This window comes from Pyxicephalus adspersus, chromosome Z, assembly GCF_032062135.1.
Source record: "Pyxicephalus adspersus chromosome Z, UCB_Pads_2.0, whole genome shotgun sequence".
NCBI classification, from domain to species: Eukaryota; Metazoa; Chordata; class Amphibia; order Anura; family Pyxicephalidae; genus Pyxicephalus; species Pyxicephalus adspersus.
The window spans coordinates 86377546-86396242 of record NC_092871.1 but is presented as its reverse complement, the minus strand read 5'-3'; the positions used below and the strand labels follow the sequence as shown (position 1 = coordinate 86396242).

At 45.4% G+C, this 18697-nt stretch overlaps 2 protein-coding genes across 3 annotated transcripts; both read left to right on the top strand.

Moving 5' to 3' along the window:
• Window positions 1-56: 56 nt before the first annotated feature.
• Window positions 57-7470, top strand: NONO (non-POU domain containing octamer binding). The gene is made up of 11 exons (XM_072431319.1): window positions 57-210; window positions 843-972; window positions 1267-1462; window positions 2445-2744; window positions 3604-3699; window positions 4381-4577; window positions 4990-5074; window positions 5243-5345; window positions 5874-5913; window positions 6483-6595; window positions 6672-7470. The coding sequence occupies exons 2-11, from the start codon at window positions 849-851 to the stop codon at window positions 6795-6797; spliced, it is 1380 nt and encodes a 459-aa protein (XP_072287420.1). The 5' UTR covers window positions 57-210; window positions 843-848; the 3' UTR covers window positions 6798-7470.
• Window positions 7471-11665: 4195 nt separating this feature from the next.
• On the top strand, window positions 11666-18539 carry LOC140344006 (mitochondrial ornithine transporter 1-like). Of its 2 annotated transcripts, none has more exons than XM_072430908.1 (7): window positions 11666-11786; window positions 12887-12961; window positions 13818-14076; window positions 15549-15689; window positions 15844-16010; window positions 16113-16271; window positions 18393-18539. In XM_072430908.1, exons 2-7 carry the CDS (start codon window positions 12892-12894, stop codon window positions 18512-18514), a joined length of 918 nt encoding a protein of 305 aa, XP_072287009.1. In that variant the 5' UTR covers window positions 11666-11786; window positions 12887-12891; the 3' UTR covers window positions 18515-18539. The 2 variants fall into 2 exon arrangements, with proteins under 2 accessions (XP_072287009.1, XP_072287008.1); XM_072430907.1 differs by having other exon boundaries at window positions 11666-11802.
• Window positions 18540-18697: the final 158 nt, after the last annotated feature.

The following is an 18697-nucleotide window of genomic DNA, read 5'->3' as shown; positions in this document are numbered from 1 at the left end:
GATTGGTCAACTAGGGGAGGTTATGGTTCGGAATTTGAAAGACATTCTATCTGGTCAATAGTAGCTGGGGAAGGGGCGGGTTCCCGAGGAGTGAACACCAATAGCAGCCGGGGCAGAGTGTTGGTATCCTGTTAGTTCGGTTGTCGGCCATTTCCGTCTAGCAGGAGGTTCTGTTGGTGCGCGGGAGCACAGAGCTTGTCTTGTGAGAAGGTGAGAAGCCCAGGGAGGGAAGCTGAGGTGATGGCCGGTCTGGGGGGGAAGGAGGCCTTAAGCGGAGGGAGCTCGCTTCATTGTGAGGAGTTCGCGGCCATTGTCAACAAGGAGAGCCGGATAATGGGGCCTCCTAGGGACCCGGCCTATTGTCTGCTCCCCTCGCTTAACATTATTATTCACATTTCACATTATACATTGCTGTCCCATATTTCTCCCCCCCATCTCCGGATCCCTCCATACATTGCTGTCCCATATTTATTCCCATCTTTGGTACCTTCCATACATTGCTGTCCCATATTTCCTCCCATCTTTGGTACCTTCCATACATTACTGTCCCATATTTCCTCCATTCTCTGGATCCTTCCATTGCTGTTCCATATTTCCTCCCATCTCTGGTTCCTTCAATACATTGCTGTCCCATATTGCCCCCCCCCCCCCATCTCTTGGTTCCTTCCATACATTGCTGTTCCATATTTCCCCCTATCTCTGGATCCCTCCATACATTGCTGTCCCATATTTCTTCCCATCTCTGGATCCTTCCATTCCCTCCAATCAATGACCTTAGAAGTGTAAGTTTCTTGTAGGACTACAAGGAGCAGCAATCCCAATGCTTTGTTTTCTCGTTGTAGCTGAGAATGCAGGGAAATCGCGGATTCAGATCTGAGCAGCAGAACCACGCGCACCGGAAGTACCAAGGGCAGCAGCACCAAACGCAGGAACACAACTCGGCGCCCCCAGCCAATGGGCAGCAGAGTGGCAGTAAGTAAAGGGTTACTCCGCTGGGAGTGGGCAGACACAGGGAGCATCTGCTGTATATACCCCAACCCACCCAGATACTTCTCCATGGCTGTGTCGGGCTCCTTGGGGCCCTGAATTCTGTCCACTGCAGTAGCTACCACCATCCCCCCCCCCAGCTCTCCATCAGGTTCTGCACAGGGAGATCATACAGAAGAGGTGACATCTACTGATTGGTGGACTGATAGGTCACATGTTCCTCCTATAAAGTGATATGGATGGAGCTGATTGGTTGTTTTTTCCCTTTTCTTTACCCAGATGATGGAATTACAATCGATCTGAAGAGCTTCAAGAAACCGGGAGAGAAGACTTACACCCAGCGCAGCCGACTGTTTGTGGGCAACTTACCTGCCGACGTCACCGAGGAGGAACTGCGCAAATTGTTCGAGAAATATGGCAAAGCCGGGGAAATTTTCATCCACAAAGACAAAGGGTTCGGGTTTATCAGGCTGGATCTATATGTGATATAGTGGGGGGGGTCACATAGGTAGGTGTGGGGGTTACGGACCTTCTATTTGTGGGGTGTGTGTTGTCTGTGGCACCCCCTGTGGTCATTCTCCTACTGTGTACAGCAAGGGGTGTCAAACAAATTTGGCCCTCAAGGTCCTTTTTTTTTTTTTTTTTTTTTTTTGGTCCCCCAAAGAATCTCAAAATTAACTACATCTGGCCCACCCACCTGCAGTACCACCTCACATCATCATTTTCAATACACAAACATTATTCCTGTACACCCATCATGTGACACAAAGCCTAGGCAATGATCACATGGTGCCTGACTACCAGGGGCATTGTGTTTGTTTCAATCCATTAGAGACTGCATAGTGTAATATTTAGTGGCAGACAAATCTGTGACGTGAGAGGATGAACAACACACAGTGTGTGTGTGTAGAGGGGTTTGTTTTTCTTAGTTATGGATGAAGTAGTAAACTTCCTCAGTTTTTTCAATAAATTTCAAGTTTTGCCCTCCGACTTGGTTTAAGTTTTACATTTTGGCCCTCTGTATTTGAGTTTGACACCCCTGGTGTACAGCATTCCTTGCTTGTGGCAGATGTTGGACTTTTGAAAGGTAATGGGGCTCCTGTGTCCTCCCGCTGGTGTCCTGCCCTGTACACATAAAAGCCGACAAACCTGTCCAACCCTAACAGTTCACAGATTTTGTTTTCTTGTAGCCAATCACCACATAGCATGGTATGCTCGCCTCCCATTTGTACTCCCCCACCCTTTTGTTAGATGTTTTGACCCATTTCTGTAACACAAAGGGGCTCCTGACTATCCATTTTCAGTCCTAATGCTGCCCTAGGGTAGTTTCTAGACACAAATGATGTACACTGCCATGGCGAGGCTCCTGTGTGCCCATCATTCCCGCCATCTTGGCTTCTAGTTGCCTTTATTATCCTGAGATTTTAACATTTCCTTTGTGTTTCTCTCGCACAGGAAACTCGCACTCTTGCAGAGATCGCTAAGGCAGAACTGGACAATCTTCCATTGAGAGGGAAGCAGCTGCGCGTTCGATTTGCTTGTCACAGCGCCGCTCTAGCCGTGCGGAACCTTCCTCAGTTTGTGTCCAATGAGCTGTTAGAAGAAGCCTTCTCCATCTTCGGCCAGGTGGAGAGAGCCATCGTCATTGTGGATGATCGCGGGAGACCCAGCGGAAAAGGAATTGTGGAGTTTGCATCAAAACCATCTGCACGGAAAGCTCTGGATCGCTGCGCTGACGGCTCATATCTTCTCACTGCGTGAGTACAATAAAGTTATTTTCATTAATTGAGGGGGATCCCCCCTTCTTTTAAACCACTGGGCTCTCCACCCTGTGCAATTCTGCACAAAATTTGTTGAAGCTAGATCCGCTATTCTAATTCCTTCAGGGGAGATTACCAGCTGGGTATTTGCTGACCTCCATTGTCAGAATTTCCTCCAGCTGTCTCTGTAACAATTCTTTCACTGGACCAGAAGTAATGTGAAATCGAGGACACACAAATCTGATCCTTCTGTACTACTGTTGTCACCCGGACAGGATATCGGGGGAAATCTGTCCCAATGGAACCCTGAATACCTGGTATATAAAGATAGGGATTTTAACCCACCCACAGTTTGCTTGCAAACCTCCAACACATCACATGGCTTTGGTCAAGCAAACGACTCCCTCAGGGCTGAGCATTGCACTATAGAGAACAGGGAAGGGTAGCATGTTTCCCATAGCATTCTGACCTTGGGTGGTAGTGGTGTTATTACCGTCTATTTGCAGTGAATAAGCACGGCAACTTTAATGTGCATGAAGCAGATTTACCTTCTAGCTATTTGTGTATATTTCACAGCTCTGTTATTAGACACTTTGCAGTGTTATACCCAGAAAGTTTTTTTTTAAGCTGGGTGAGATGTATATAGATGGGTGGCAGCCCCTGTATTGTGACCCAACTCTTCTGCAGCTTCTCTAAAACTGCCAGGTTGTTACTGATAAGTGCCGGGTGGTGCGCCCATCTAAAAGAGGCCGGGGAAATCACTGCTTTGAACTATCTGTTTTAGGCTGAATTCAAGTCTTTAAATACGTCATATTAGCTTACAGAGAAGTGACCACGAATATTTTTCCTTGTCCAGATTTCCACGTCCCATTACTGTAGAACCTATGGACCAACTTGATGATGAAGAAGGATTACCGGAGAAACTTGTTAATAAAAGCCAAGCCTACCACAAGTAAGTAGCTGACCATTGTGCCCCAGATTACAGGGATACAGATGATAGGTAGTCTGTGATCCCATTGATTGTATCTTATTGCTGAAGTTGGTGAATGTGAGGCCAACGTCTGACATGATAGCGAACTATGTGTGTTACCGCACATTACCGTCTTAATCAGATAAAAAGCTGGCACTAATTTTAGGATGTTAAAGTAAATCAGCCTGTACCCAGTAGTCTGGAAGGGGTCTGCGTGTGTTCACCGTAGTGGGATGCAGTCTGTCAGAACCTTCAGCACTGTGTGAAAAATTCTGGCTGCAGCACAAATACACACAAAGCAACGTATTTGTGTCACCTGGACACATAGAAAAGACTTGGAATTCAGGACAAAGCATCCCAGCACTCCTGGTGTGACTGGGCCCTCAGACAATAACTTTTATATATTGTTAGACTCTGAATGACTGACATTTATTATTATTATTATTATTATTATTATTATTTATTATTACACAGTATTTATTAGTGCCAACATAATATGCAGTGCTGTACAAAGTCCATAGTCATGTGATGATGTCCCTCAGAGGAGCTCACAATCCGATGTCCTTATCATAGTCATTCTTCCATTCTGGTATCACATTTATTCTTTAATAATATGTCATGTAATCTTTGGTTTCTGGGTCTTCATCTTCTTTTCAATTGCAGAGAGAGAGAACAGCTACCACGCTTTGCTCAACCAGGCAGCTTCGAATATGAATATGCAATGCGTTGGAAGGCTCTGATAGAGATGGAGAAGCAGCAGCAGGACCAAGTGGACCGAAACATCAAAGAGGCCCAAGAGAAGATGGAGATAGAGATGGAGGCTGCAAGACATGAGCACCAGGTTATGCTCATGCGTCAAGGTGAGCTTATTGTTTTCATGGAAAGTCTGATTTATGAACAGCATTACAGGTAGGGGAGCAAAAATGTCCTCCTTGTTGCTTTAACTTACGGGATTATCATCTGATAATCGCTTTAGGGATTCAATCAGCAATCGTTCTTCATGGATCTGTTCTGGTGGATCCACGAACTGCCAACGAAGAATGATCATGATGGAAATGAAGGGGAGAGAGCGCAGCGGGGTGCCGCTCCGTCGTTCTCCCCCCTTCCCTCTCTATAGAGCAGAACGGCACTGTATGTACAACACTCATTCTTGCATTGTGCAGTCTTTTGTTGTTGGAAACGATTGTCAAAGATCTGTTCCAGCTACAATTATTGAACGTTTGTACGCTGCCTTAGTGATTCCATTAATTGAACAATCTGGTATCTTTGTAGATTTATTGAGACGGCAGGAAGAATTACGCAGACTGGAGGAGCTACACAACCAAGATGTGCAAAAACGCAAGCAGATGGAGCTCAGGTATGACTGTGCTTAATAAAACCTGATTGGGTGGTCTGGTGGAGCATTGAGAATAATTCCTTGTTGTCACTTTTTTAGTCCCCTCCTCCCCCCCCAAAGGGCGATCAGTTCTTGTTTATTTAGGAACTTGAACCCCTCTGACCCAATTTTTTTTTTTTTTTTTTACAGACACGAGGAAGAGCGCAGAAGGCGCGAGGAGGAGACTCGCCGACAGCAGGAGGAAATGTTGAGACGCCAGCAGGAGGGATTCAAGGGCGGCTACCCTGATTCTGTAAGACCTTAGGATCTGTAAAAGTGATCTTTGGCCTTCTTTAGGGCCCTTCCAATATAATAATTTTATGGTTGGATGTCATGAGAAGCTTGACACCTCCTCGCATTTTGTGTTGTTGCACCACCTCTGCATGATCAATAGCTGACTTATAGTTGTACCATTCACTTGTGATTTTCTGCTCCTTTTTGTTTTCTTTCATGATACCAATAAAATTGTTTTGAACACAAAGGTGATCAGTGTGTGACTGTGGATGGCTGGATCTCTTGTTTCTGGTGGAAATCCCCATCTTGTTCTCTTATTTATGGAGAATGGCAGCAGAATGTTGAGTACAAACCAGGAGTTGTCGTCTGGCCTGGAGAATGGGCAAAATGTTCCAACCAATGGGCAGATCTGCCTAAAAGCCTGGACAAAATGCAGCCTGGTTCTTCCTCTGTGTGCTTGAATGTGAGATGTTTACGGCATGCATGAACACTTTGCGGATATTGCCTAGTACATTCAGCTCACATAGAATTTATTTTTTTTCTTTAGAGAGAAGCTGACATAAGAATGGCGCAGATGGCAATGCCAGGTAAGCTTGGGAGAAAAGCTGTTGAAAATCCGTTATTTCACTTTGTGGTATACTAGCACAGCTCCCCGTCCCCATGGTGTCCCAAAACAGTGTACCACTACTTCCTGTGACATCATCATCATAATTATAGGGTGTCCTGGGTTGGGTATTTACACCCCCCAGAACTACATCTTCCTTACACACTGTGTGTTTTAGATATTGATTGAACCACAGAAGCAACTTTGTTTAAAAGGGGTAAAACAAAAAAAGTTTGTGTGTTTATTGAAAGAAGGAGTCAAGCCTCTGTTCACCCATGAAGGATTACTATTGGTCGGAGGGGGAGGGGGGGTGTAGGCAGAACTAGGTGACAAAATGGACATGGATGGACAGAATTCTGTAGTCCTGGATGGTACCAGGCAGACTGCGAAGAACGCCTTGTGATTTCAGTATAGCCAAGGCAAAATATAGTCAGCTGAAATAGGGGGATCCATGAGTATTTTTCTGTACTTCTGAAAGGGGTTAAATAGAAATGTGGAGATTTGCAGAAAGTTACTTTTGTTTTGCTAATTGTAGTTCTGTGTATTGTGCAGGCTCAATGGCAATGAGTAATCGTTCCTCCTTGGGAAGCAGTAATGTCCCTGCAGGAAGTGCTGCTCCTGCCGGCCCTGGTGCTATGATGCCGGAGGCTTCTGCCATTGGCATGGTAAGTGAATTTATAACCCCGTGTTGGTTTTTCTTTGGCCAATTGGCACATCTGCTGACCTTTATTCTCTTTACAGACACCACCTACAGCCGATCGCTTTGGCCAGCCTGCAAACATTGAATCCCTCGCCGCAAGCAACCAACAAGCCTTCCCACGTGGCAACCCAGGGGCTGATTTTGGTGCCAAGCGCCGTCGATATTGATTATTTTTATATTTCTGTGATTTTCAGCTGTATGAGTTGCTAGTGTGACTGGATTTTTGTTGGTAGTGTTTATCTTGTAAGGCCGTCTCTGGTGCGGTAAAGAGACTTGCTGAATTTTTTAGTCACGTTTTTGTTGAGTAAAATTGCGAGGGGAATGGGTGGGGGGCGGGGACACAAGCTGAAGAAAAAGAATAAATCTTCCACAATGTGAACGTTTCCAAAAAAGTTGCTGATTGTTTCCAGCAGGAAAGGTGAATCTCTTGCACCATTTTCATTTTTTTTTTGGGTCACAATGAATCCAGTGCCATTGTACCTCTCATTCCACGTTCCTCCTTACGCCCCACACACGGTTCGAGTCTCTTCTTCATTTAGCAAAGTTGCGGCAGTCCTGGGCTTGGTTGGAGAAGCTCCATTTTTTTTATATGTATATTTCTTCAAAAGCGGACCACACTTTATGTAGAGTTTTGTATTTTTATTTTCCATTGTGCTGATTCTTGCCTCTTTCCAGTTTTTGTCACATCAGTCCTGCAGCTTAGGTTACATCTTTTATCTTCTTACGTCTGTGCGGTGCCTCCTGCTGCCCATAGGCAGAGGGGGTTCCATTGGTTTCTGAGCGATGAAAGTTGTGAAACAGTTCATAAATAAATGGGGTTTTAAAACCTTTTTTCCAGCAGTTTTGTCTGTGTGTTTTCTTATTACATAGGTTGATAAGACATAAAAGACCCTCAAGTTCACCCACAAGAGAAATAAACATATCCCAGATATAAAACCCTATGGACATAGCTGACCGAGAGGAAGGCAAAAAAAAAAACCCTGGTACAATTTGCTCCAACAGGAAATAAAAAATTCCGTCCTGATTCCATGAGGCAGTTGGTCAGATGTTCCCTGGATCAGCAGTCTCTTATCTTTACTTTAAATCCTTAATCCCCAGTTATATTCCGTGCTTCTAGAAATCATCCAGCTTTGTCTTAAAGCAATCTATAGAATTTGCTGAATCTATAGATTCTATAGGGTGCCAATTCCATATTTTTACAGACCTTACAGTGAAGAATCCCTTCCTTATCCAGAGATTAAACTTTTCTTCCAGATGCAAAGAGCGCCCCCTTGTGCTATGTAATGATCTTACAGTGAATAGTTGGAAATGTTCTGCTGCTATGATATGAGAATGGGAATGACCCTGATTGGGAAATCACTTTCATTTTATAGGAAGTGCTGCTGTTGGTGTGGAATATCACAGCCTGCTTGCCTACAATATGGCAACCGATCCACAAACATGGCGCAGTGTTATTCTGCTTTGTACCATGCACAGGAGTAAACCAGGCTGTTAACATAAAAAGTTCTGTAACGTGGAAATAAACTTCTGTATAATCTACCTGCTTTACCACACACCTACATGTAACCTCCAGCTGTGTAACGATGGACCCTGAAGCAGGGGGTGCAAATCACTGAAATGTATCTGCTTGCTTCCAATTACTAAAAAAAAAGTTGGATTTAAATGCTTTCACTTTGCTCACTGCTTGTGATCTGTAATGGTTCCGCACCCCTCCATGTCTAGGCTGCCAGCTTACAGCTCCTACTTTTAATAAATAATTTTTATATAGCGCCAACATATTACAGAGCGCTGTACAATAAATAGGGGTCCACCAACAGCCTTTTCTTCCTGGATCTTTTGCAGGGAACAGATACCTTCACAAATGTAAATTTGCACCCCCCTGAATCTTTTCCTGAATCTTTTTCACCTCCACTGCTAACATTACATTCTTATAAGAGGAAAAGTAAAGAGTGCAGATTTATCTCAATTCATTTGTTGGTTGCCAAACCCCACTTACACACGGTGCGAGTCAACAAGTAATAGAAAAATAAAAGAGTTAAAATAAAAATTGTATTGATTGTTTACAGTTTTAGATAACAAATAAACCAATACAAAGAAGTTAAGTGTTTTCCTATTTATTGTACAGCGCTGCGTAATATGTTGGCGTTATATAAATCCTGTTTATTAAAAATAATAATATTATTAATACAGGGTAATATTCAACAATTAAGACATTTGGGGTATGTGGCTATTATTCTCCCTAGCGCTCTAATTCCGTCCAAATTTCCATGCAAAAAGTGGTACAATTTTTTGCATGGAAATTTATTTTTCATTGTAGGCTATAATTCCTAGGCATAACTTACCGATATTTATTAAAATTAACAAATGTAATAATAAATTTTAAATAACATAACACAAAAATCTTAAAAAAATACAAATATTTCAACGTAATATACCTATATAGTATCATGTATAAAATATATATATATATATATATATATATATATATATATATATAATTATATGAATATTTATTGTTTCGGTCTCAATACAGCTATTTTGTATTGAATCCAATTGAAAATTATTGGAATTTCCCACTGATCTGACCGCCTTCACCCGTGAAGACGTGTCCCCAGGACCTGCGGGGACCAGGGGGACACCAACAGAGCAAGGTGAGTGGGGTTTTTTGTTAGTTAAAAGCTACCCCGAGTTACTCGGGAATACCGCTTTTTGCCTGAAAAATCCACCCCGAGTCACACCCGGGAATACTGCTAGGGGGGGTCAACTATACATTAGATTTCCTAATTATAATTTATGGTTAATTTATGGGAAAAAAAGGAACTAAATGCCTCCTTATTATGATGCGTTTCGCCTATTGGCTTATTCAGGGGTATTTGTTTAGGAGGCTTAGTTGATTTAGATAAAATAAATGATTAAGGAGTTCCCGAGTGGGGAAGAACCAGAGCACTTTGGTGAGTATAAAGTACCTGTAGGGGTATTGGATGAAAGAAACTGGACTGATTGGGGTGCCTGCATTCCTCTAAACCAGTGTTTCCCAACCTTTCTTAGTCGCGGCACATATTTTACAATTAGAAAAATCCCACGGAACACCACCAAAAAGTCAGACACGTAAATTAGCTACCTGCTGCCATCTAGTGGAAGAGTTTTTTTTGGTTCTGCCTATCACTATACATCGCTGGTATAGACAAATGAAGACAAATTTTTTGCAGTAAATAAATCATTTTGGGACCATTTAACTGAAATTGGATAATTTCCCACGGTACACCCGAAGATCTCTCAAGGCACACTAGTGTGCCGCGGAACAGCGGTTGAAAAACACTGCTCTAAACGGCACTCAGTCTGTCCAGTTCTTTTCGTCCAATACCCCTGCAGGTACTTGCAGATACTCACCAAAGTGCTCTGGTTCTTCCCCACTCATAAACTATGCAACTTGTTGCAAACTATGCAACTATGCAATAACCATTGCATTAGGGAATCTAGTGTTCTAGTTAATGGTCACATACCCCAGATGTCTTAATGTGACAGGACCAGTCATTAAATATTTGCCCTGTATGGTAACACCACTTTTTATTGGTTTATTATCTAAACCTGTGACAATAAATACATTTTGATTTGCCCATCGTAAAAAACCCAACTCTTCTCTTTTATTTTTTATTAACAGATTACATTTCTATACAGATCTGTGCCCTCTCGGCCCCCCGTGTTATCTTTGGATCCGCATTGGCTTTGCATGGCACACATTTGGCTTTGTACTCCCTGACAAATTTTAATATTACGTTTTTTAATTAAAGGGGGAAAAGTTTAAAAACTACACAATAAGTTCAATACTCCCAGGTGAGGTAAAAGGACATTTATCCGCCACCCCACTCCTAACTTCACTTTGGAAGAATAAACTTACCCTGAGGGTAAAGATTGAGGCAATTACCCCCATTCCCCAGGCTCCTCTTTCTAGGTTTTCTCTGCTATTGCAATAATATGAGATTCAGAAAACTTTTGGATGCAAGTAGCATGCAGATTGAAAACGATTGCAGGTACAGGGTTTCATGTCGGAAGAACGTCAGCTCAGTAAAATACCTTCTACATCCTCACCATGCAAATAACGCAATTTTAACAGTGATAGGAGGTCACTAGGGGGTATATATGGCAATTTTCTTGCTGCTTTCTCTTCTCCATGATTTGCATGTTGAATAGGGGCAGGATGGACCACAGCAGCCTTTCCCAACTTTTTTTTTTTTTTACCATGGGGACCCCTTGAAATAACTTTCAGGTCTTTAGGACCCCTTCCTATAATTACTATATCCACAGCTCACAGTATATTAGCATGGTGGTCAGTGGGAAGAATGCCTCTTACATTGCTGGCCATTGGGAAGATTACAGCTTACAGATAGACAAAAATTGGGGTCACTTACACTGACCTGAGAGGTGCAAAATGCCCAATGCTCCTAGCTCCCTCTGGAGGAACCCTGTGGCACTACAAAGGCCCGGACCTCTCATTCCTGGTGGGGATCAGCCTCCAACACAATAGCAGGTAAACCTGAATTGAAATGACAATCCTGAAGGGTCAAGCGTGGGGGTGGATGGGTTAATGTTTATTTCTGTCTGGGGTTACATCATTTTAAAGCCTGGCCAACACAAGGAGGAAAAATGTTGTATATTGCAAATGTGGCAGCTGCACATGGGGGCGGCTGAGTTGCTCTGGATGAGATCTGGCTGGTTGGTGGTGACTACAAGTGCCTATCTCAGCACTCATTACACAGACACGGCCCACTGTTGTCACCATCAGGAAACCCTGAGAAATATCATGCAACCATTGTCGGAGTGCATGTAGACATGAAGTGGCTGCACTAAGGCTGCAGGAGATCAGCACTGAGAGGAAAGGAGGGAAAAAGCTGTAACAAAGTCCCCCAGGTGGGGTTTACACCCACATTGCCAGGTAACTAGTGATCATCCAATCGGTGGCTGGCTGTGGGATTCCTCCTGACCAATCACTGATTTGGTGATGAGTGGGAGATCCTTTGATCAACTTTCAGTGTAAAAAGATTCCATGTGGAAACGTTTCTTCCCAGGGCGGCCGGGTGAGGGGTGTGCTGCCCAGAAATCAATGGAAGTCTTCAGAGCCCATCCAGCTCACCAATAAGGAGAACGGCAAGTGAATAGTAGGTGAATGTAGAGGTAATTGAATGGAGAGCAGTTGGCTGGATCAGGTGTAAATGTGATTATTTATATAGTGAATGAATGGAGCAATGAAAGCCCATTGCAGACTCTAATATGGGGTAAGCTGGAGTCATGGGGATACGTTGGGGTCATCTCCGTCCTCTATGGTCGGCTGTAACATGGGTTAGGTTGCGGTCGTCCCCATTCTTTAGGGCCAGCTGTAACATGGGCCTACGTTGGAGTCATCCCCATCCTCTATGGCCAGCTGTTGGGGTCATCTCCATCCTCTATGTCCGGCTGTAACATGGGGTATGTTGGAGTCATCCCCATCCTCTGCGGCCGGCTATGCCATGGGGAATGTTGGGGTCATCTCCATCCTCTATGGGCAGCTGTAACATGGGGTAGTTTGGGGTCATCCCAATCCTCTATGGCCGGCTGTAACATGGGAAATGTTGAGGTCATCTCCTATCTCTATGGCCGGCTGTAACATGGAGTACATTGGAGTCATCCCCATCCTCTATGGCCGCCTGTAACATGGGGTATGTTGGAGTCATCCTCATCCTCTATAGCCGGCTGTAACATGGGGTACGTTGAAGTCATCCCCCTCCTCTATGACCGGCTGTAACACGGGTTAGGTTGGGGTCATCCCCATCCTCTGCGGCCCATGGGGTACATTGGAGTCATCCCCTTCCTCTATGGCCGGCTGTAACATGGAGTACGTTGGAGTCATCCCCATCCTCTATGGCCGGCTGTGACATAGGGAATGTTGGGGTCATCCCCATCCTCTATGGCCTGCTGTAACATGGAGTACGTTGGAGTCATCCCCATCCTCTATGGCCGGCTGTGACATGGGGTTATTGGCAGGTGGGGCAATTCTGTGAATCCAGAAAAGGCAACTGTGTGCTTCGTTCACCTTTTACCCCTTTACCCACCGCATGAAGTGTCATTAAATCTGAATTACACATATAAATACCCAGGAGCTCATCAGCTGACATATGTGGGGTATAACATCTCAGGGTTTGGGGGTAAATTCCCAGCTTATTACCAGGTTGTGATTATCAGATCATCGGATCACCTGAAATTGTTGCTGTTCTTATTTCAGGTATCATGCCACCTGATGAAGGTTCAACCAATCCGGTCACTCAGCTTCTTATCGATGTGATATCGGGGGCCATGGGTAAGTTATATCTACAAGGACCACAGAGGGGCAAAAACTGTTAGGTGTGGGGCAGATTGTGGGCAGGGGCTGAATTAGGGATTAGTGGGGGTGAAAAATATTCTGGGAGCGGCAAATGCCCTCATGGCCAGGTCGGTGGAAGAGGGGGTACTGAGCCCTCCCTGTATTGATCCCCTTTGTGTGGGTTCCATGTCCTGGTAATATTCCCATCCTGGGACACTACAGAGGGGATCCCACTTGACCAGGCTGGGGACATTTCAAGGCACTGCAATGTTCTGAACTCCAGGTCCTGGCCCCTATATACAGCAGTTTCCTATGAACATGAGAGAGTCCAGCATGAGGGGCCCCACCATCACAGGGCCCAGTGTACACCAACCAGCATCCTGGAGCTACACAACTGATATCTTAATGCTGCCACCTACCGGCACTCACTTTGGGATATACTGATTTTTGTTTAATAAAAATTCATAATAATATTAAATAAATAGGGGGGGAGATTGTGGGTGATAATAATTGGCTGGGATTGTCCTCTATCATGTGACCCCCCAATGATAGTTCATGACAGGTTCACTTTACAGAAAAACCCCACATAACGTCTGAGTACTTTATTTAATGGCTGCAGTACTGAATCTTACCACCAGATGGTGCCAGCAGTGCCATAGATATCAGTAAGAAACCCAACAGAATTCAGATTTCTTGATATTGATTTATTGGTTTCCTTCTTTCTTTGTTTAACTGTTGACAACAGTGACACAGCTTTGTACCGGTCTAGCACTTGTACTCCTGTGTTGTCACCCTGCCATACAGTCATACATGATATGTGATGACAGGTCCTCTTTATCATTTTGTCCTGCAGGTGGCGTGGCATGTGTCCTCAGTGGACAGCCCTTTGACACAGCCAAAGTGAAGATGCAGACGTTCCCTTCCCTGTACCGGAATTTCCTGGACTGCACCGTGCGCACCTATCACGCCGAAGGATTGCGTGGCCTTTATCATGGCACTGCCCCCGCTTTAGTGGCCAACATGGCAGAAAACGCAGTGCTGTTTGCCTGTTACGGATTCTGTCAGAATCTTCTCTCCTACATCCTGGGATTTCATGATGCATCACAGCTGAGGTGTGTGGAGATCTCCTGCGGTCTGTCCAGCTCTCTTCTTGTACTACCCTCCCCCTCCAGTGCTCTGTGCTGCCGGAGCTGAGTAACGGCCCCACCCCTCATTGTACTGCCCTCCACCCCTCATGTGAAGACAGAGCTGAGTAATGGCCACACCCCTCAATGTACTGCCCTCCACCCCTCATGTGAAAGCTGAATAATGGCCACACCCCCATTGTACTGCCCTCCCCTTCACCCCTCCTGTGGTGACAGAGCTGAGTAATGGCCACTCTTCAATATACTGCCACCTCTCCAATGCTCTCTGAAAACAGAGCTGAGTAATGGCCACACCCCTCATTGTACTGCCCTCCCCTTCACCCCTCCTGTGGTGACAGAGCTAAGTAACTGCCACACCCCTCATTGTACTGCCCTTACCCTTCACCCCTCTTGTGAGGACAGAGCTGAGTAATGGTTACACCCCTCAATGTACTGTTCTCCCCACCCCTTATTTAAAGACAGAGCTGAGTAATTGCCACACCCCTCAATTCATATTAAGCTTCTATAGACGTGAGTACAATGCCACTACTACAATTCCTGGCATCACTCGCGTCTCTAGACCAGCGGCCTCTCTGCCTATGTGTGGCCCCACATTTTATAGATGCAAGTGATGCTGGGAATTATAGTACCGGGATCACTCGTGTCTATTGAACAGCAGCCTATGTGTGGATCCCGCAGAGTTTATACTGACAGGTAAACTCAATAATCAGGAATATTATTATCAGGAATTATCATAGAGCTATTGTTATATTAATTGTTTTACTGTACCAGGGAATGCAATGTCACATCATATGAATGCAGCAATTGCATTCTCTGGCAGAACAAATATTCTCACTAAGAAGAAACAAGAACACATGAGAAGAGCAGAATATTGTTATTATTGTTAGCCTGTGCAGAAAGCTTACCATTGAAACGTAACTGAGAAGGCTACAAATACAGAAAGAGGCATGAGATTATTTCCTAAATAAAACATTATTATGCCTCTTCCTCTAATATAAACTTGTTCCAGATTGAATATTAAGCAAAACCTCTTTGTTTCCATATTAAAATGTTTTATATTTAATGAGAAGGAAAAACTTCAACTTTTTCAATAAATTTCCAAGTTGGCCCGTGACTTGATCTAAGTTTTTAATTTTGGCCCTCTGTGTGTTTGAGTTAGACACCCCTGTGCTAGATCTATCTCTGGCTCCAAAAGCTGTCCAAGGGGCCCAACTATGACCTTCATTCTCCTGCAATAAGCCAGATTTGCTCCCCTACCTGTGAGCTAAGGGGGGAAGGGGTATCCTAGGCAGTTGGTATTTGCTGTGGCCAGTACAGACCATGCCCATAGGGCAGATTTACCCACTGCCATTATTGTCAATGGAAGGGCCTTACCTAGGGGCCCTTTGCTAATTCACCCCTGGTTACCCCATGTGACTTCTCTTTATATCATTCCACAGGGACCATCACAAGGCCTTGGCTGGTTCCTTGGCATCCGTTTTCTCCTCTTTGGTCCTTTGCCCGACGGAGCTGGTGAAGTGCCGCATGCAGACGCAGCATGAGATGCGCATCTCTGGCCACAAGGGAATCCCTTCTAAAAGGTTTGTGGTCTCTCTGGGCACCGGAGCCAATAGTGGCTGTGTCCCCAAAACAAAGCCTTGTGCCCCCCCAGGGTGGTATTTATGGTTTGTCCCACCCCTGTAATTGTGACCCCAGCTTATATATAACCCCCATTTCTTGTCATTCTCACCCCAGCACCCCGTGGTCCATTGTCCGTGACATCCTACACTCTGAAGGGGTAGTCGGTCTGTTTCGTGGCCTCAGCAGTACGTGGCTACGAGAGATTCCGGGATATTTCTTCTTTTTCGGGGGCTACGAGCTGAGCAAAAGTGTCCTCAGCCGAAATTCTGGAGGTCAACCAGGTAAGGTATGGGGGGGGGGGGGGGGGGGGGGGGGGGGGTGATTACCTCAATTCATGTTCCTCCTGGATCACATGACTACGTGTCTTTCCTTTTATATTTGAGGTCCCGTAGTTGTCACCCTGAGTGGTGGTGTAGGTGGAGCCTGTTTCTGGCTCTCTGTGTATCCGGTGGACTCTGTGAAGTCGAGAATACAAGTGCTATCTGTGGCCGCACCCCAGGAGGGGTTCCTTCTGTCCCTGCTGCACATAGTGAGAAGAGAAGGTCAGATATTGGGGGTAATGGGAGCCCTCTGAGGGCAGAAACCACAGAACTCTAGAGCTCCCCCTACTGCTAGGGTAACTGACTCATCCCCTTCCTTCAGATATTAGGAATTCCTTTACCTGGGTAAAATCCCGAATGTACATGCTAGAAGGTGGGGGGAATCTTGGCACCTCATTTTAATCCTGTGTGACCACCCCTCACCTCTGGGGGTCATGGGGTGGGTGCAAAATCCCATTTACCGATAGAAGGGCTCCTAGTTGTGGGATTTGGGTTCCTCTGTTTTCCTGAAATCTAATAGGAAAACTCCACAACGCCCCCTTCACCTATTCTGAGAAACCCTAAGGGGGGCATTGTGTATGTATGATACCCCCCAAGGTGTTTAATTCCTGCGATGGACGGGGGGGGGCAGATCTCCTTGTATTGTATCACCCCCACTGTAAACACCCAACCCAATCATGGGGGGCAGGATGGGGATGTTGGGGTTGGGGCGGCAGGCACCCAACATTACCCACAGCCATGGGGTTTGCTGTTCCTGACCACAGAGGGCTCCTGTACCCCAAATCCTTTACCCCACATCCTCACTCTTCAACCCCACATTTCAACCCTTCACCCCACATCGTCACCTTTCACCCCATATTCTTTACCCCACATTCTGACACTTTACCCCACATTCTCACCTTTCACCCCACATTCTGTACCCCACATCGTTACCCTTTACCCTCACATTTCCATCCTTCATCCCATTCTCATTATTCACCCCAGATATTCACCCATCACTCTCACGTTCCTACCCTTCACCCCACATCCTGACCCTTCACCCCAGATCCTGATTCTTTACCCTCACATTTCCATCCTTCACCACACATTATTCACCCCACATTCTTACCCTTCACCCTCACATTTCCACCCTTTGCCCCACATTATTCACCCCACATCCCTAGTCTTCACTCTCACATTCCTACCCTTCACCCCACATCTTCACTTTTCACCCCACATCCTGACCTTACACCCTCACATTATCACCCTTCACCCCACATTCTGTACCCCACATCCTGACCCTTGACCCTCACATTTCCATCCTTCACCCCATATTATTCATCCCACATCCTGACCCTTCACCCCCACATTTCAACCTTTCACCCCACGTTCTGTACCCCACATTCTGACCCTTTAACCCACATTCTCATCTTTTACCCTCACATTCTTTTCACCCCAAATCCTTCACCCTACATCCTGACCCTTCACCCTCAAATTTCCACCCTTTACCCCACATCTTTATTATTCACCCAACATCCTGATTCTTTACCCCCACATTTCCATCCTTCACCCCACATTATTCACCCCAAATCCTTACCCTTCACCCTCACATTTGCACCCATCGCCCCACATTATTCACCCCACATTCTTATTCTTCACTCTCACATTCCTACCCTTCACCCCACATCCTCACTTTTCACCCCACATCCTGACCTTACACCCTCACATTATCACCCTTCACCCCCACATTCTGTACCCCACATCCTGACCCTTGACCCTCACATTTCCATCCTTCACCCCCACATTTCAACCCTTCACCCCACATCCTCACCTTTCACCCCACATTCTGACCCTTTAACCCACATTCTCATGTTTTACCCCTCATTCTGTACCCCACATCCTTACCCTTTACCCCCACATTTTCATCCTTCACCTAACATCTTTACCCATCACTCTCACATTCCTACTCTTCACCCCACATTTTTACTTTTCACCCCAAATCCTTCACCTCACATCCTGACCCTTTACCCTCACATTTCCACCCTTCACCCCACATCCTTATTATTAACCCAACATCCTGATTCTTTACTCTCACATTTACATCTTTTGCCCCACATTATTTACCTCACAACCTTATTCTTCACGCTCACATTCCTACCCTTCACCCCACATCCTCACTTTTCACCCCATATCCTGACCTTACACCCTTGCATTCTCACCCTTTACCCCACATCCTGACTCTTTACCCCCATATTTCTATCCTTCACCCCACATTCTTACCCATCACTCTCACATTCCTACCTTTCACCCCACATCCTTACTTTTCACCCCACATTCTGAACCCTCTCTCCCTGACTTTCCCAGGAATCTTCCCGTTGTACAGCGGTCTCACGCCCACGGTGATTAGGGCTTTTCCCTCCAACGCCGCCCTCTTCCTGGCCTATGAGATGACCAAGAGGACTCTGACCAGCTGGACGTCGTCATAGAGCGGCCGCTGCCCCATTGTTCTTCCATTGTATGTCTTTCAGTGTAAATAAAATATTGCATTTGTTTATCCTCCTCCTTGTTTCCTGCAATGATTTCCATCTCTACTCATTATCACATCTTACCCTGGGGCAGCTTTTACCCCAATACCCTGATAATACCCGCCTGGCTATCGGGGACAGACT